At 31.7% G+C, this 16,569-nt stretch overlaps 2 protein-coding genes across 2 annotated transcripts; one reads left to right on the forward strand and one right to left on the reverse strand.

Moving 5' to 3' along the window:
• The first annotated feature begins 1,033 nt into the window (after positions 1–1,033).
• LOC131610549 (putative fasciclin-like arabinogalactan protein 20) lies at positions 1,034–2,044 on the forward strand. The gene has a single exon (XM_058882522.1). It carries the CDS (start codon positions 1,034–1,036, stop codon positions 2,042–2,044), a length of 1,011 nt encoding a protein of 336 aa, XP_058738505.1.
• An 800-nt stretch (positions 2,045–2,844) lies between these two features.
• LOC131610550 (uncharacterized) lies at positions 2,845–6,734 on the reverse strand. Its single transcript, XM_058882523.1, has 9 exons — positions 6,358–6,734; positions 5,969–6,153; positions 5,496–5,674; positions 5,015–5,299; positions 4,872–4,930; positions 4,722–4,758; positions 4,519–4,590; positions 3,940–4,261; positions 2,845–3,493 (listed from the first exon to the last, which is right to left on the reverse strand). Exons 1-9 carry the CDS (start codon positions 6,482–6,484, stop codon positions 3,077–3,079), a joined length of 1,683 nt encoding a protein of 560 aa, XP_058738506.1. The 5' UTR covers positions 6,485–6,734; the 3' UTR covers positions 2,845–3,076.
• Positions 6,735–16,569: the final 9,835 nt, after the last annotated feature.

Consider the following 16,569-nt stretch of genomic DNA (forward strand, 5'->3'; position numbering starts at 1 on the left):
AAACTGGATCGAACTGAAATTGAACTCGAACCGAACCAAAATTGAAAATAAAAAATGCTTAAAACAAATTTAATTTTTAAAGTTTTTTTATAAAAAAAATAGCTTAATGGTTCGGTTCTTTGATAAATGGTTCGATTTGAGAAAAATTGTTATTCTAACAGTTTGATACGGTTCAAAATTTTGAAATGGTATACTAAACTAATAATTTTAATTCAATTCAATTCTTAGTAAATTAAAACGGTTCAATTCAATTTGAGTGAATTTTTACTATAATTTAATTTGGTTTAATAAAAAAAAATTCACGAAGTGTATGATACAACGCTCATTATTATCTCTCATTTACCGTGTCAAGTGGTGTTAGCTATTAGATATAAAAGATAGAGGGACAAATAATATTTTTTTTTCACCAAACCAAGTAAGATTATTATCTTTGTAAGTGCGAATTACACTTTTCAAAGACTTTTGAATGAAAAATAAAATTTTGGAAGTCATTTGAATTGTTATAGAAAATTAACTATTAACTTTTTTTTGCATGATGATTATATGACTCACAACACTTTTAATCTTGTAGAAACTTCTTAAAAAATCTCCTCTAAGACTATGTGACAACTTCCATTTAAATTCGTAACTTCTTCAAGATTTATATACTATATTAGTTTCAAATAAAAAAATAACATTATTTTAAAATCTTAAGCGAAATATTGTTTCTATTAACTTCAAAAAAGTCTCAAGGTTTCAAATTTTAAACTTGATTTTACTTATAACAGATCTAAAATTAGTAGAAAAGTATTTACAATCCAAAACTTATTTGGATATCTAAATTTATCAAAATTTTAAACTAATTTTAATATAACAAATTCCGCAACTCCTATAGGATAATGATAGTAACTAAACTGTATTTTACGGAAGGGGGGTGTTTCTGTCTTTTTGAATAAGCTAAGTAACGATTTCTTCAACAAACTCGATCATCCAATCCAATAAAATAACGCCACGTTAAGCATTTCATCTCCCGCCAAATCCCAACGTTTCAACAATGGCGTCGTTTCTCTTTCTCCTCTCTTCTTTGTTTATCTTCTTCTTCTCTTCCACCGCCGCTCTTCCGAGCGAAACCATATACGACGCCGCCGATATCCTCACCGATGCCGGTTACGTCTCCATGTCGCTCACTCTCGAAATCATCGCCGAATCAATTCTTGAACAGTCACCTTCCGCAACCGTCTTCGCTCCCTCCGATTCCGCGTTCAAGAAATCCGGTCAACCGTCACTCGACCTACTTCGTTACCACTTAGTTATGCTGCCGCTCCCGATTCAAAGCTTCCGGCGACTCCCTGCCGGTGCTAAGCTCCCGACGATGCTCCCCGGTCAGTCTCTCACCGTTACTACATCAACCTCCGATCACGCTATCTCTCTGAATAACATCAAAATCAATGAAATGCCGATCTACGATGATGGAGTTCTTTTGGTTTACGGTATCGATAGGTTCTTCGATCCTAGCTTCCAGTATCAGAGACCTAGTTCAAATCCGAATCCGAATCCATCGTGTACAGGGATGAATCGCACTATGAACTCCTCCGATTCCTTCGATCAAGCGATTCAAACACTGAAAACTAGCGGCTACTCAGCTATGGCTTCGTTTCTCGGAATGCAGCTCTCCGGTGACATAAGCCAGAACGGAATCACGGTGTTTGCTCCGGCGGATGAGAATGTGATAAACCGTTTAGGTGTTTTCGATGACTATCCTTCATTCTTCCGTCGTCACGTGGTGCCTTGCAAGTTTCTGTGGAACGATCTGGTTGATTTTGTTGACGGTACCGCGTTGCCGACGTTTTTGGAAGGGTTTACTATCAATATTACAAGAACCGGTGGCGTTTTGATTCTCAACGGCGTGCCGGTTTACTTTCCAGATGCATTCTTCAATGATAGGGTTGTTGTTCATGGTGTTAGTGAGGTTCTTGCCGTGCCGGAGGATGCTGCTAGTGCAGTTGAGGATGCTGATTCGTTCTCTGATGATGAGCAGAACTTGTTTGATCCTGGTGAATTTTGAAGTTACTTTCACTTTTCAGTTACTGTATATGTCTATGCTATGATCAACATAGTGATTTCGTTTGAAATATTTCTTTGATTGTTCTGATTTTACCTTATTGAAATGAATAATATGATGCAAGGTTGAATACTATAGATTGCAATTTCAAATTATTTGATTCTATTACTTTCAGTGATTATTATTCTCCTAAGATTAGATTCAACATTATTCACACATGAAAATGCACCATGTGATTAGTTAGAGATAATTAATTGATATAGGTGTTATTTTTCATTGTCTTAGACTACTTCTGGTCTTCAAAAAACTTTGGCCTAAATTTGTTTCCATATAATCCATTTCATAATGCAATTCCCATATTCATTTTGTGATAAGTTTTGAACCCTTCTTTACATTCATTTGTCAATGTTAATGAATGCAAAACCTTTCAATGGTTCTTGAAGAAAAATAAGCAAACTTGTATGTAGAGTTGATAACTTGTAATCTCTATACCACCGAAACTTCTGGAAAAAAATTGTATGTAAAGTTGATAACTTGTAATCTCTATACCACCGACACTTCTGGAAAAAATTTGTATATAGAGTTGATAACTTCTGGAAAAAATTTGTATCTAGAGTTGAAACTTGTAATTCTAAAAAATCTGTATACTTAGATGTCCACTTTTCAGCTTTCTAGTTCTATTCAAAATGAAATCTATTTTTAAATGTCTATCTTCTTCTGGCTATTTTGTTTCACAGCATTCACTTTTACATATATCACTTCTCCCATAGTTTTTCTTTTCTATATCTTAGTGTAAAAAAATGTGAAGAAAACATTTACTTATTTATCTATATTTTGCTGGCAATGTATAAACAAAAATTACAGGTATTACATATATATATATGGACAAAATATGTATAGTACACTAGCTTTGCTAGCTATTGTCTTTGAACTCGGGCGGCAGCTTCGCTCCACCTTTGTTTCTTCCTTTAGTATAGAGTTCAGTAATACAACAATGGCTTGCTTCTTTTATCAACAACTTTTCTATTTTACAAACTAGACTACACTACTTGCATTTGGCAATGCTAAAACTCTGCTGTTTTGGTTCTTGTTAAATCTGTTCTTAATTTTTTCTAAGGATAGTGTCGCAAACACTTCTCCCCTTTGGGGGCGGTTTGCATAGAGTATCCATAGAACAAGGCAGAGCAGAACACCAACTGAAATGAGTCCCAGTCCTACATTAATAACCTTAAGGTAATGAATTAATGGAGGACAGTAACTTGAAGTGATTCCAGTGAACGCATCCCTGACAAAATTGCAATTCTGAAGGCTTAGTAAAAGTGGTGCATAATGTTCTAATGCATAGCTTTCGTTAGCTGCAGCTGCTAACTGCGAGTAAATCTCTGGGGTCACCCTGCCAACTGTAGTGCATATACCCGATTCAGATACCTCACATACATAATTCTTCCATACCTGAAATTTTTAACAAACAGATTTAATGAGATCCTCTGTTATATCATTTGCAGACAGAGATAGTGAAACATAATACAAGAACTTAGAACAATCCAAGAGCAACATTTAGAGATTATTCTTTGAATATGGTGATTCTTTTTACTCAGCTAGCTGAATAACAACAAATCATCGAAATAGTTAGAAACTTTCTATTATGTTATAATTTGTATCCATTTTTAGTATAATCATGTATGTGCAGAAACACCAGCTAGTCCAGGTTTCAAATGCCAGTAGGTCATGTCTAACAGTAGGTCCAATAAGAGATAAGAAACTTAGAGCCGAACCAGGAGGCTCCATTCGGTTCAGCTGGTTGTATAAGTTATAGCCCATTTTAATGGAAGGGCCCTATTTGAAACACATACAGAAACAAATGACTCGACATACAAATAAAGTGATGAAAATAATACCATTGAAGCATTCTCAGAAGAAACTTCTTGGTTTGTACATTGGCGTTCTCGAAGTTGACCGTCAAAGGGATAGCATAGTGTCGGCATTGAAGGCCCAGACTGATTGTAAAAACCCGGATTACCTTGTGTTACATTTACGTTTGCACTGGTATAGATGGCTGTATTGACAATACTTGCAATATTGGTGACAACTTGTTTGCTTTGAATAAGTGTTTTGTTTGTGGTTCTCTGATCAACACACGGAAGGACGTCGCTAAGAGCAGATTCTCTGTGTGGATTTTCTACCCATTCTCCCATAGCCATGCATGTATCAGAAATTGTGCTGCAATATAATTAATTTACTCATGTTATGTCATATTGTTACTATTACCTTTTTTTACTAGAAGACATAAATTTCAATGATATAAAGATCATTGGATTTCAGTTCAATATTATTTGTTTATGTAAGGTTTTGTTGTGGATTAAGTTACAACTTTGAAATGAAATAACAGAGTAAATAAATGGCTAGACGGAGCCGGGAAAATGGATTCAGTTAACATTAATATATTAAACTGAAATCTGTTGAATATAATTGCTTACTTGTTAAGGATCATGAACACTCCGCAAAGAATGAATGTGGTTGCAACCAGTAACCATCCAGTGATAACAAATCTGCAAAATAATTTGAAGTCAGACGGAAAAACATAAAAAAAAATAAAAATAAAAAGAAAAAGGATCCTTCAGATAGCTAGGCACAGTAAAGGTTAGGTCAGAGCACCATAACAAAAGCAAACATGACTTACAAGAGGATTGCATGTTGATATCCAAGGAGAGACAAGACTGCCAAAAATAAAACAAATAAAAAGACGTCATTACAAACAAAAGTTTTCAGATATAAATATAAAATAAAATTAGCATATTTTATTTAAGAGGTTGTTATGATAAAGACATACCTAATCCAGTTAAAGCCAAAACGAGAATCACTCCTGCCATAACAAACAACGCAGAGCGCCTACAAATATGCAGAGTTTAGCATCACACTAGGATGGAATATTAAATTCTAGAATTATGACGTCTCGGTTTTACGATTGCATACACATAATTGAATACTCTTTTAATCTTAACAGAATTTTCATTTGTCTTCTCGGAAAGTGTATCTGCTGCAGTGTTAAGATCCACGTTCAACTTATCAATATCATTGAGGATATCGGATGGAAGAATTATCTGGTTGACACTGATAGTTTTTGCAAGGGAGAGATACTCTGTGACATTTCTTAGAGTCTCCACCGCATAGTCTGATTGATTGACAAAAAAATGGAGGGTATCCAAGGCCTCGCCGTGGAACTTATTCTGCCCAACAGAAAGGAGGATACATCCAGTCCTGTGTGATTAAGAGAACGAGACATGTTATTGTGCCGCACGAAAACTGTTTCTCAAAATTCCAAATCAATTAACTTTTTTTACAAAACTATCATGAAAACAGATGATTATACAACAAACTTTCTATATATTTGGGAATAAAGCATCCAAAGAAGAAGATAAGAAGAACAAGACTATAATAAAGTAAAAAGTCTTACGATGCAGCAAAGGTGAATACTAAAAGCAATATAAGACAAATCCTTTGCGAACGATTAGATCCTTTGTCCTTGATGTTAAACCCCCATCCACAGCACAGATGAATCACAAGTGCCAAGCCAAATGAGATGAACCATAACACAGCAAGAACGAAACCCGTGGCACCAGTGAAGCCAACCGACTGCAAATATAATCCATGATTCGAGTCAGAAAATACCAATCTTCTGAAGTTATAACAACAAAATAACCTAACAACACACTTATTCATTACTTTCTAAATTCATCATTGACATCTAAATTCAATATAGACAAACACATAAAACATATTGAGCGAAACCATTCGTCATTTTTCAATTGAATGCACAAAGATCTACTAAGCTCTCGACAAGTAACATAATACTCAAACTTCATATCTCACAATAGAATCACACAACCATTCATCCATTCTATGAACATGAGGAACCAAAGCACTTACAGCCCAATAATGCTGATTTGAAATATCCCAACCACCATGATAACGATGAAATCCACGAAGAATATCAGGCCTTTTAGTCCTATTCGCCGCCAGAATAAGAGTATTATCACCTCGAGGCCCCGGTGCTGGAGCCATTTCTGTAGCTTTGTTTTGCCATGAACCCAAATTCACTTCTCCTCCACCTCCTGCAAAAAAGCAGAATCCAAACAAATCAAACATCAAAACAAATGAACCAAAACCAGAATAAGCCATCAAAAATTTCATCAGTGCAATTATCAATAAAAATTAAATTTTTATAGAAACCCAACAACAATTCTTCAAGATTTCAAAGATCTAAACATAACCCATCACAGATAATCACAAATAAGAATGAGAAACAGAACACAAACCTATAAAAAACTTGATGGGGTGATTAACCGACCCAGTTGAAGATAAAGCTGAAACCGAGCTCAAAGACAGTAAAAAACCAAAAACTATCAACAAAAACGAAAACCCATTGAAGGAAAAAGCCTTCATTGTTGTTTCCAACAACAAAAAAACTCACTTCACCCGCGCCATTTTTGGACTCTAAACAACCCAATGAATCAACAATCTTTGAACTTTTTCTCTCTCTGTGATTTATTGAAGCTATAAAAGAATGAAAATATAGCGATTAGAGTGTGAAAATGGAGAGAAAAATGATGAATAAAGTCAAGTCACATGGGTGAGGTGAAGTGTAGTGATGAAGATCTAAGAAAACTAAAAACGCGGGTGTCATTTTAATTAGCACTAATCACGTTTGGTTTATACTTTAATTAGGTCCAATGAATTCACTTTTAGATTGTGTATTTGCTTTTGCTTATATACGTGTGCCTCTTTTTTTGACTATTTTTGTGTACTTTACTCATATTGCAATGCAAATGTTATTTTAATATACAAAAGGGAATTTTTTTTTTTTTTGGTATATAAAAGCTTAATTGATAAGACATTGATTCATATGGAACAATAATCAATAATTATAAGTTTTAATGTCAATTTCTTTAGTGAATAAATATGTTTCGTTATGGGGTGATATAAATTAATTTAAATTAAAATTAAATTAAATATAAAATAATTTATAATAAAATATATTTACATAAAATTAAAACTGGTTGAATAATAAATTTTATTTAAAATAATATTTTTGGTCTGCTTTGCCATTTAGCCCACTAATTTTTGGTAGTTGAGTCAAAATTTTATCTATTTTTTTTATTTTTCTGCATTATTTTGTATTTTGGCGAGTTTAAGCAAACTCGAGTACAAATAAAACAACATTATTTTGGTTACTTTTAAATTTTAAGAGTGATATGATTCGTTCTACGCTATTCTTTTATAGGTTAAACCAAATTTTTTATTTCTCTTTTAATTTTTTGATAAATTTTAACGAGACAGATGTATGTGTTTATTATCTTTAATTAAAATTAATTATGAAGAAAAAATTAATTCTATTTTGTAATAATTAAAAATATTAAAATTAATTTTACAAATTTAAATTTAATTTTTAAAAACTTTAAATAATGAAATAAAATATAGACTAAATTCTATAAATCATAGAATTTAATAGAACTAAATTTTTTGATAAATTTTAGAATTTAATTTATTTTACTAGCTTTTTTGAATAAAAAAGTTACTTTTAGAAAGTAGTACTATTAATAGTTAGTTTACCGACATTGACACTCATGTGAGTGGAGAGAGAAAGTAAATTAGTTTGATTGGTTAAGTTACATTGATGTGGACTCATTCCACTTTTATTACTTTTTTAGTTGAAGTGACGCTATTAGCAAATTAACTACTAGTTATGTCTATATACATACTTGAAATCTTACAATAGATAGTAGAGATTTTGTAAAGAGATTGATGCTCATTATTTAACTTAACTTAGCCATCATTTTGTTTTTATCATAAAGATGAGGAGTTAATTCTCAAAAAGTAAGACCACTACATCGAAAGCAGTGAAACAGGTGGGGCCCAGGAAGTTGTCAGACTGTATCGCGGAATTTCATAGTGTGCCATGCCTATGTCCTATGCCAATGCCATAATGTCTCACGGGAAATTTATGTTTTTTTTACAAGAAAAAGAAATGAAGACAAAAGAAAATTCAACAAAAAATGTTCTGATTATTTTTTTAATTTATTTCATTTACACCTTTAAAAGTGTTTGTCAAAATAATTACTCATTAAACTATTGATTAAATAATCAAAACTGATTAAAATATATTTATTTTGATTAAAAAAATTGCAATTTTTTTATCAACATAACTAAGTGCATGTTTGGTTTGGCTTTTGGAAAGGCCAAAAGCAATTCTAGAAGAGTAGAATTGATTCTGGGTTATTTTAAGATGTTTGGTTAGGCAAAAGTAGAATTGATTCTGTCTCTAGAATTGATTCTACCAGAAGCTAGAATTCGTAGCTTCTGCCTCCAGAATTGATTCTGGATGATTTTTACATTGTAATTTATTGTTCAACTCACTTTTACATAAATGTATCCAAACATAAATCAATTATGCTAAACTCAATTCTGATAAAATCAATTCTACTAAACTCAATTCTGCTATAATCAATTCTGTCCACCGCCAATCCAAAAACACCCTAAGTTTTCTAAAATAATTTCCTCAAAAACCAACTTTTATGATTATTTCTTATAGTACCATGTTTAAAAAAAATATTAACAACGTAGTGCACATGTCTATCCAAGTGACGATTGTTTTTAAAAATGTAGTGTTAGCGTCAATTGAATTGATGCCTCTTATAGGCCTAACTAGAACTGAAAATGAGTCGAGTCGAGTCGAACTCGCCTTAGCTCAGTTCGACTCGTTAAGAATTGGCCGAGTTCGAGTTTGATTTCGAGTTCATCACGAACTTGTTTGTCAACTCAAACTCGACTCGTTAAGAATTGTCCAAGTTCGAGTTCGAGTTCGAGCTCATCACGAACTTTTTTTCCAACTCAAACTCGATTTATTAGAAGTTAACGAATATCTCGGTTCAACTCGTTACGTTTATCTTATTAGATTCAACTCGCTTATTTCTCGGACTTAAAAGTAATTTTATAAAGTATATATATATATATATATATATATATATATATATATATATATATATATATATATATATATATATCACTTTTTTTTAAAAATAATTTGTTTTCTTGAGGATATAAATTATCAATTAAAACTTACTCTTAAAGACAATATAATTCATCTCATATATAATCGAGTTGACTCATGAACCAACGAGTCGAACTATGTATAGTTCAAGTTCGACTCATTTAGTTGACGAACTTAGTTTTTAGCTCATATTCGACTCAATTGGTTCATGAACCTAGTTCAACGATTTAATTGTCGAACTGAATTCCGAACTATTTTCGAGTTGGTTTGATTCATTTCCAGCCCTGGGCCTAACTAATTCAATTGGTGCATGTGTGTAATACTTAGGAGGAGGTGTCAATTCATTTGATGTTTGTGTACAAGAACTAAGTGCAAGCATCAATTCATCTAACTTCTATATGTTGGATTTTTTTTAGTGTTGGGTGTCTTCTACTATTTGCTTCACATCTGTTCTCATTTTCTTCTTAATTTTTTTTCATTAGCTCTTTCATGATTGTTAAAAGAAATTGACATGTTCGTTTTTCGAGAACCAAATCTCCGATGAAGATGTATTTTTGGAACATCCGAAGTTTCGATCAACTTGAAAGGAGCTTGAAGCTTTGTTTAGATGGAGATATTAATGATGGTGAAAGAATAAGAAATATTGAGAGACCTGTTTTGTACATCTCTATTGCGAATGAAATGATGTTATCCAACAAATGTAGGTGCATGTTAAAGATGACAATGATGTTAGAGATACGATGTCTGCATCATATGATACTTTTTTATTATTGCAATCTGTTAGATACGGTATGTGTTAAGTCTTTTTATTTATCATTTGTGTTGTTATTTTCGGCATGTTTATGTTCATTTGTTGTTGTTTTATGGGTGTTTATGTTCAATTTTTTGTAATCAAAAGTTGTTATATAAATATATTAAATGCCAAGGTTAAATTTTTTTTAACTAACTAAATAAATTATTCAACTTTTGTAACCAAAAGTTGTTATATAAATATATTAAATGCCAAGGTTTCAACATTGGGACAATGTTTTCGAGTGAGTCTGGGATAACAACATATAATTCATAATCTTACCATTTGCTCATCCGTATCTATTTTGATTCTAATGTGTGTGTTGTAAATTTTGAATATATTTCAAAAGTTTTAAATAATTTTATCTCATCTTTAATTGACAAATATAAGAAAATATTTTTTAATATTAATTGTTATTATTTATTTTGTTTTATGATGATTTTAAATTTGGTCAAATAATTTAATAAGTTTGACTTGAATGAGTCAAATCGATTACTCCAACTTTCTCTTTCTTATATAAAGTCCCCTACCATTTACAAGAAAGATACAGAAAAAATAGAATGTAGAAATATTTTGTCTTTCCTTTCTTCTTCTTTTTCTGGTTACATCTCCCGGTCAAAATTTCTTCATGTTGTTCTGATACCTCATATTCATATTAAGAATTTGAGAAGAACCTGTTGAATCCTGGGGGATTTGCGCTTATGAGGCGGATAAATCCTTAAGGACAGTGTTCTTACACGCCTCAGGATTATATAATCGTTTATTATTTTGCAGGTCAAAGATCAATGATTACAAGAAATTGGAATCAAACTGCATGGGTGATCATATTCTACAACAGTGTGATGTTGGGGCAACCCGTTTTCTTCCTTCATAATATTTCATTGTGCCAAATTATGTCTTCTCATCCGAAAAAAAATATAACTGACGTAAACATAATAGAGAGCGCGGGTCTAAAACTCTGTCAACCTTAGATCCATTTCGTTTGGGATAACACGCACATGCCTAGCATATCGAATCGTTTTGTCACCCCCAATATTTTTGTAAGGTCTCAAGAAATATTATTGATCCATGCAAATTATTTTATCAATTTGTATCAAGTGATAAATAGATGTTTGGTTGCATACACTACATCTTACATCTGCTTAAGGTTGGTTCAAATTCTTTAAATATTTAAAGCCACTTTTAGAGTGAGACTTTTAAAATATATTAAATTTTTGTTGTCAAGAGTTAAACTAAAGACTAAAATGAAATGAGGCTTTTCTTTTACCTACTATAATATAAAAACATATGTAAATTACATGTCATTTTATAAATTTATAACTGAAGTGAATTTTTTTTAATCCTTTTTTATATCTTTTTCGATTTAAAATTTTGAAGCATAAAATCCTTGCTTGAGTCGCCTTACCGTTAGGCCGACCCTACTTTAATTAGCTTGCATTTCATCAATTTAAAATGCATACATAATATGTTTTTAGGTTGTACAAAATTAAGAAAGAAAAAAAATTAATGACATGGTAAAATTCTTATGTTAATATGAATTAAATAATCCATAACAAATAATAAAAATTAATATATTCTTAGAATTTACAACCTCTATTTTGTTTGGATTATGTATCGGTGCAAGTGTGAAAGTCTCTCCCAAGGGTACCTGAAGTTTCTCAGGGTATGCGAGGTAGTAAGTCACTCACGTGAGAGACTCCCAACCCGCATATTTATCAAGATGGACTCCCATTTCTCAAACATGTTTCCCAGTTTTTGGAAGACTCGCCCGAGTCGTGAGAATATGGGATGTGACATATTCCAGACCACGACCATGCAAAGATGAAGTCAAGGGAGAATTGACCTTGTTCTACTAAATAATAGGGGAATAACTACCCACTTCTAGGCTCCTAGAAGCGGTTGTCACTTCCTGGGGGTCTGAGATTCAGGTCCAGTGACTTCTATAAATACCTCAACCCTAAGATTAAGAAGAGATCCAATTTATGACACAAAATTACCATATACAGAGCTTCCCACCTCCCCGCATGAGCAAGCTCTAATATTATAGAAAACTCTAAAAAACCTCTGACAACCTTTAATAACGAGAGGTTGTCACGTATTATACTTTAAAAAAGTACAATTGAAGCCCACTATGAGACTCAAGTAAAACTAACATGGACCATTGTTGAAAAGTATACTTTCGGCAAATATTTTTGTATCGTATCCACAGAGATTGGGTGATATTACCGCCGTTCTATAGTTGCAATCGTTTTAAGTTGACAAATAAAAATTGGTTTGGTTTGTGTTTGGAATTTATCTTGACTTTTAAAAATAAACTAAGATGACTAAAATATGATTTTCTCAAATAAAAAATGTTTTGCCAAGATTAGGACTCACTATTCCAAACTCATGCATTTCCTCAAACCATGTATATGAATTCTAATTTCATGAATACAATCTAGTATTGCCTCAATATTATTTATTCCTAAATAATATTGTACTAATAGTTAAATAAAACTTTAGGTAATTTCTTCACCTAAACATGCATCTAACCATCATTATCTAGCAATACAAAAGATAAACAATCCATAGATCTATTTCTACAATTCATGCATTGTTTGAATAAACCTCTAAAACAGTATTTATATTATCTTTTTCAACAATAATATAAATAAAAGATAGGATTTCAAAACAAGAGATTCATACTATATTCAATCTATGAGAGATTCACATACATGAGTGCTTAAGAGAAATACATAGAGTTATGAGGAATAGCTACCTCTAATCTTAGCAAAGAGAATGATTTAGCTACTCATCACCATGGTTGCAAACTCACAAGAATGGTGAAATTCATTTTTGCCTTCATTCTGTATTTTTCTCTATTTTCTGTCTTTCTCAATAATGGAATGTGTCTCTAAATCTCAAAGTTACAGAGATATATTAAAATTACACAAAGTTTTATTTTCTAATAAGACAAAAGGAAATGATTGTTATTCCTCTTGCCTCCTTAACTGATCAATAGAAGCCAATAACTCCAAAAAGTGCCTTTTTGCTGTCCTTCATGCCACCTTGCACACATGCCTCTCAAAAGTCAGAATCAGAACTAAAACACGCTGGCTGGATTTTGCTCAGTTCGCGGCGCCAACAGGAGGACGCGGCGCGAACTGAGTGACTCTTCACTTCTTGGCTTGATTTCTTGGTTCCCTTGCTTGGCTCATTCTTTGTCATTCATATCCACAACTTCTTGAAGCAACATTCTACAAAACTGGCAAAAAGAGTGAAATACCTATTCAATTGAACTAAAACCAAGAAAATTTACATATTTGCATATTGTGTGATTAAAAACATGTGATCATTGATAAAAATTGGGTTAAAGGGACCAATAAAAAGATATGAAATTTACTAATATTTGGTCCCTAACAACCACCAATACAATATTAAGCTAGATTGATGTCCTCACGTTCAACTCTTTCATCATTCACAGTGAACAAGAAGGCAATAACTCCGGCCAACGATGAGTTTGACGGCAAGGAGAGCGCAATGGCAGAGATGTGTGCTGCCTTGGACGACTCATCCCTAAAACCTCGAACTTTGTTAATTTGAGATATTACTATAGCCTATTATTTTTCGGTTGTATAATTAAAGGTGAAATGGGGTTTCTCTGCTAGTGTATAAATCTCTTTAAAAAACTCCATTGTTATTTACAGTAAGTTATTTCGTTATACAATCGACATAAATGTTGGACTTTCACAAGAAGATCCATGTCGCCTTAAAAATGCAATATAAAGTTGGACTACTATGACAAGATCATTGTCATTCTAAAAAGGACAATATAAATATTGGAATTCCACTAGAAGATTTTTGTCGCACTTAAGGGGCAATAAGAATGTTGAACTTCTCTAAAATGTCCTTGCTTTCCCCAGGACAATATGAATGCTAAAATTCCATGGGACACCTCCCGCATAAAACACTAAACTTATAGTTTCTCCAGGAGACTCAACTTAAAGTCTCTTCTGAAGAACTGAACTTAAACTCTCGCTTGAGTGATTTAACTTGAAGTCTCACCCGAGGGACTCAACTTAATGTCTCGTACAAATGATTCCAAGTAAGAAAAACCAACTATAATCACTATGTCCTTTATAAAGGCCTCGTGCTTGAGAACAGTATAATTGTGAAATTTACCCCCTAAGGGCGCCTGGAGCTTCTCAAAATAAGTGAGGTGGTACGTCGCCCACACGAGAGACTCTTGGGCCACCTATGTATTAAGATGGACGCCAATTTCTCAAATATGTCGCCCACTCCCTAGTGGGAAATTGATCATGTTTTCATGAATAATAGGGGATATATATATATATATATATATATATATATATATATATATATATATATATACTTCAATCCTAAGGTTGAGAGAGAATTCAATTCAGAACACAAAAATACTATATACAAAGTTTCTCATCTTCTTGCGTAAGCTAACTCTATCTTTATAACAAATTCTTAAACCTATGATAATTTTTAGTCACGAGAAATTATCACGTATTATACATTTAACAAGTACAAATTACAATGATGTTTAAAAATTCATATATTTTATTTTTATTTTATGAAAACACAAAGTATTTATATGACTTGGATTATCATATATTATATATTTATCTTTTATGACACATCTTGTAGTTTAATAGTTTTATTGTATATAGTTTACTTTGATTTTTTAAAAATAATAAATCTATTTTAAAATAATAAATAAATAAATATAATAAACTAAATAAATATAATTTTTTTGAAGAGAAAATAAGACAAAACATTAGGTGAAATTTAAAAATAAATAAAAAATTATACCAATAAATAAATATAAATTATTGGAATAGTTATCAAAGAATATGTTAAAAAGAACTTATCGAAGGAGAGTGAAGGGATGAAAAAATTTAAATAACAATGTTTATAAAAAAAATTACATAAAAAACAAGGTTTTCAGAAAATTTACCAAAATGTCTAGGTTTTGCGGGACCCCCTAGAGTATGCGCCAAACCATTTGGCGCATTAGTATAAAATTTTATGAATTAGCCAATTCATTTGGCGTATATGTGTTGTGAAAAGTAAAAAAAAAAAAAAATCCACATTTGCGCCAAACCGTATGGCGCATACTCCTAATTTTTGTACTGATGCGCCAATTCATTTCGCGCATACTCCAGGGGGTCTTCAAAACCTAGACACTTTGATAAATTTTTTGAAAAACTTGTTTTTTTTTTAATTTTTTTTTAAACCTTGTTATTTAAATTTTTTTTTCGAGTGAAGGGTCAGGTACGTTGATTTATTATTTATTTTAGTAAGTATGGTACGTTGATTAATTTAACTTTAATCTAAAATAACCAATCAATGCATAATGACACCCAAGAAAAAACATAATAAAGTAGGATTAGGTTCACTATACCATCATTCTGTTAGCAATAGGCTTTGGATTTGGTGAAAAGAAAATGAAATTAGATTAGGTTAAGTTAAGTGAAAGTTGGGTCCCTCAAATATCTTTTGTAAAGCAATGTTTTTGCTAAATAAAATTGATGCTTAAAAAATAATTGATGTGCCTTTTTGTGATTGCATTTGCATGTGAGTGGGCAAGCACGTGACCAATGGGAAGGAATAGGTGGAACACGTTATGTTTCTTTATTATTTGCACGATATTCCTTTGAGCCCTAGGTCTAGTCATTATCATTCTCACATTAAGTTTATGATATTCTACTAGTTCTGTTTCTTGTAAAAAAAGAAATTACTAATATTAGTAGTTATTAGTTCTAGATAGATATATTATGTAACTTGGAATCTTTCTGTTAATAAATCAATTTCGACCATGTGTGTTTATGGAGATGTGTGAGTGCACTAAGATATTGGTTAATCAATTTGATCCCTCTATACATTCTATAGATCCTAAAGTAGAATGTAAGCAATGATGGATAAACATTAAAAAAAAAAACAAATTAGTCACTAACAAAAATTAATCCTATAACTATAATCGGGAGAAAGTTTGAACCACTTGATATCAGAATTGACCCTGAATTAGAATAGACGGTCTAGTAGACCAGTTATTTGTGATGAAATTAAACAAAAATGACAAGAGTGTGGATTCTACAAGGAAGAAAGAAAAAAATATTATAATTAACTTTGTTAAATTCACTTAAATTTTAAACTCTTTTAAATTTACAATTCTAAATCTTAAAAGTGATTAACTCTCTTATAAACATTTTTCAACTCTTACGACTTATAATTTATGAGTTTAGGATCCTACATTGATCTGACATTAAAATGTAAAAATGTAATCAATTTTTTTAAAATTTTGGTTTAGTCATGTGGAGTTTCAAAAAATCAACATATTCGTTGATTTTCATTTTGTCTCAAAATGAGGTATTTTGCACGTACATTCTTAAAGGATTTCGAATCTACCTCTGATGTGAAATACAAATTGTTTGGAATAGATATACGAGGTGTCTGGCATAAATGTGGGATGTTTTATCTCGAAACTAGTACAATACTTAGGGTTTTCTCTATCCTCTTTTGTAGAAAAAGTTGTTTTCTAGAGAGAGAAACTTGAAAGAATAAGAAAGATCTTCTTATGGATTTATATTCCTAGTAATTAAAAGATATGTTGAGGTATATAAAGGTTAGAAACAAAAATTCTGAATAAATTGAGTTTGTGTGACTCATATATTCAGATGA

This window comes from Vicia villosa, linkage group LG1 (genome assembly GCF_029867415.1).
Source record: "Vicia villosa cultivar HV-30 ecotype Madison, WI linkage group LG1, Vvil1.0, whole genome shotgun sequence".
NCBI lineage: Eukaryota > Viridiplantae > Streptophyta > Magnoliopsida > Fabales > Fabaceae > Vicia > Vicia villosa.

Bases quoted from the DNA above. Each gene is read 5' to 3' on its own strand.
- LOC131610550 (XM_058882523.1), bottom strand. From the start codon at position 6,484: ATGAAGGCTTTTTCCTTCAATGGGTTTTCGTTTTTGTTGATAGTTTTT. The intron at 4,262-4,518 runs GTAAGCAATTAT...ATTATATTGCAG, and splicing joins GTGTTCATGATCCTTAACAA to CACAATTTCTGATACATGCA. The intron at 3,494-3,939 runs GTATTATTTTCA...TAAAAATTTCAG, and splicing joins CTTCTGAGAATGCTTCAATG to GTATGGAAGAATTATGTATG.
- LOC131610549 (XM_058882522.1), top strand. From the start codon at position 1,034: ATGGCGTCGTTTCTCTTTCTCCTCTCTTCTTTGTTTATCTTCTTCTTC.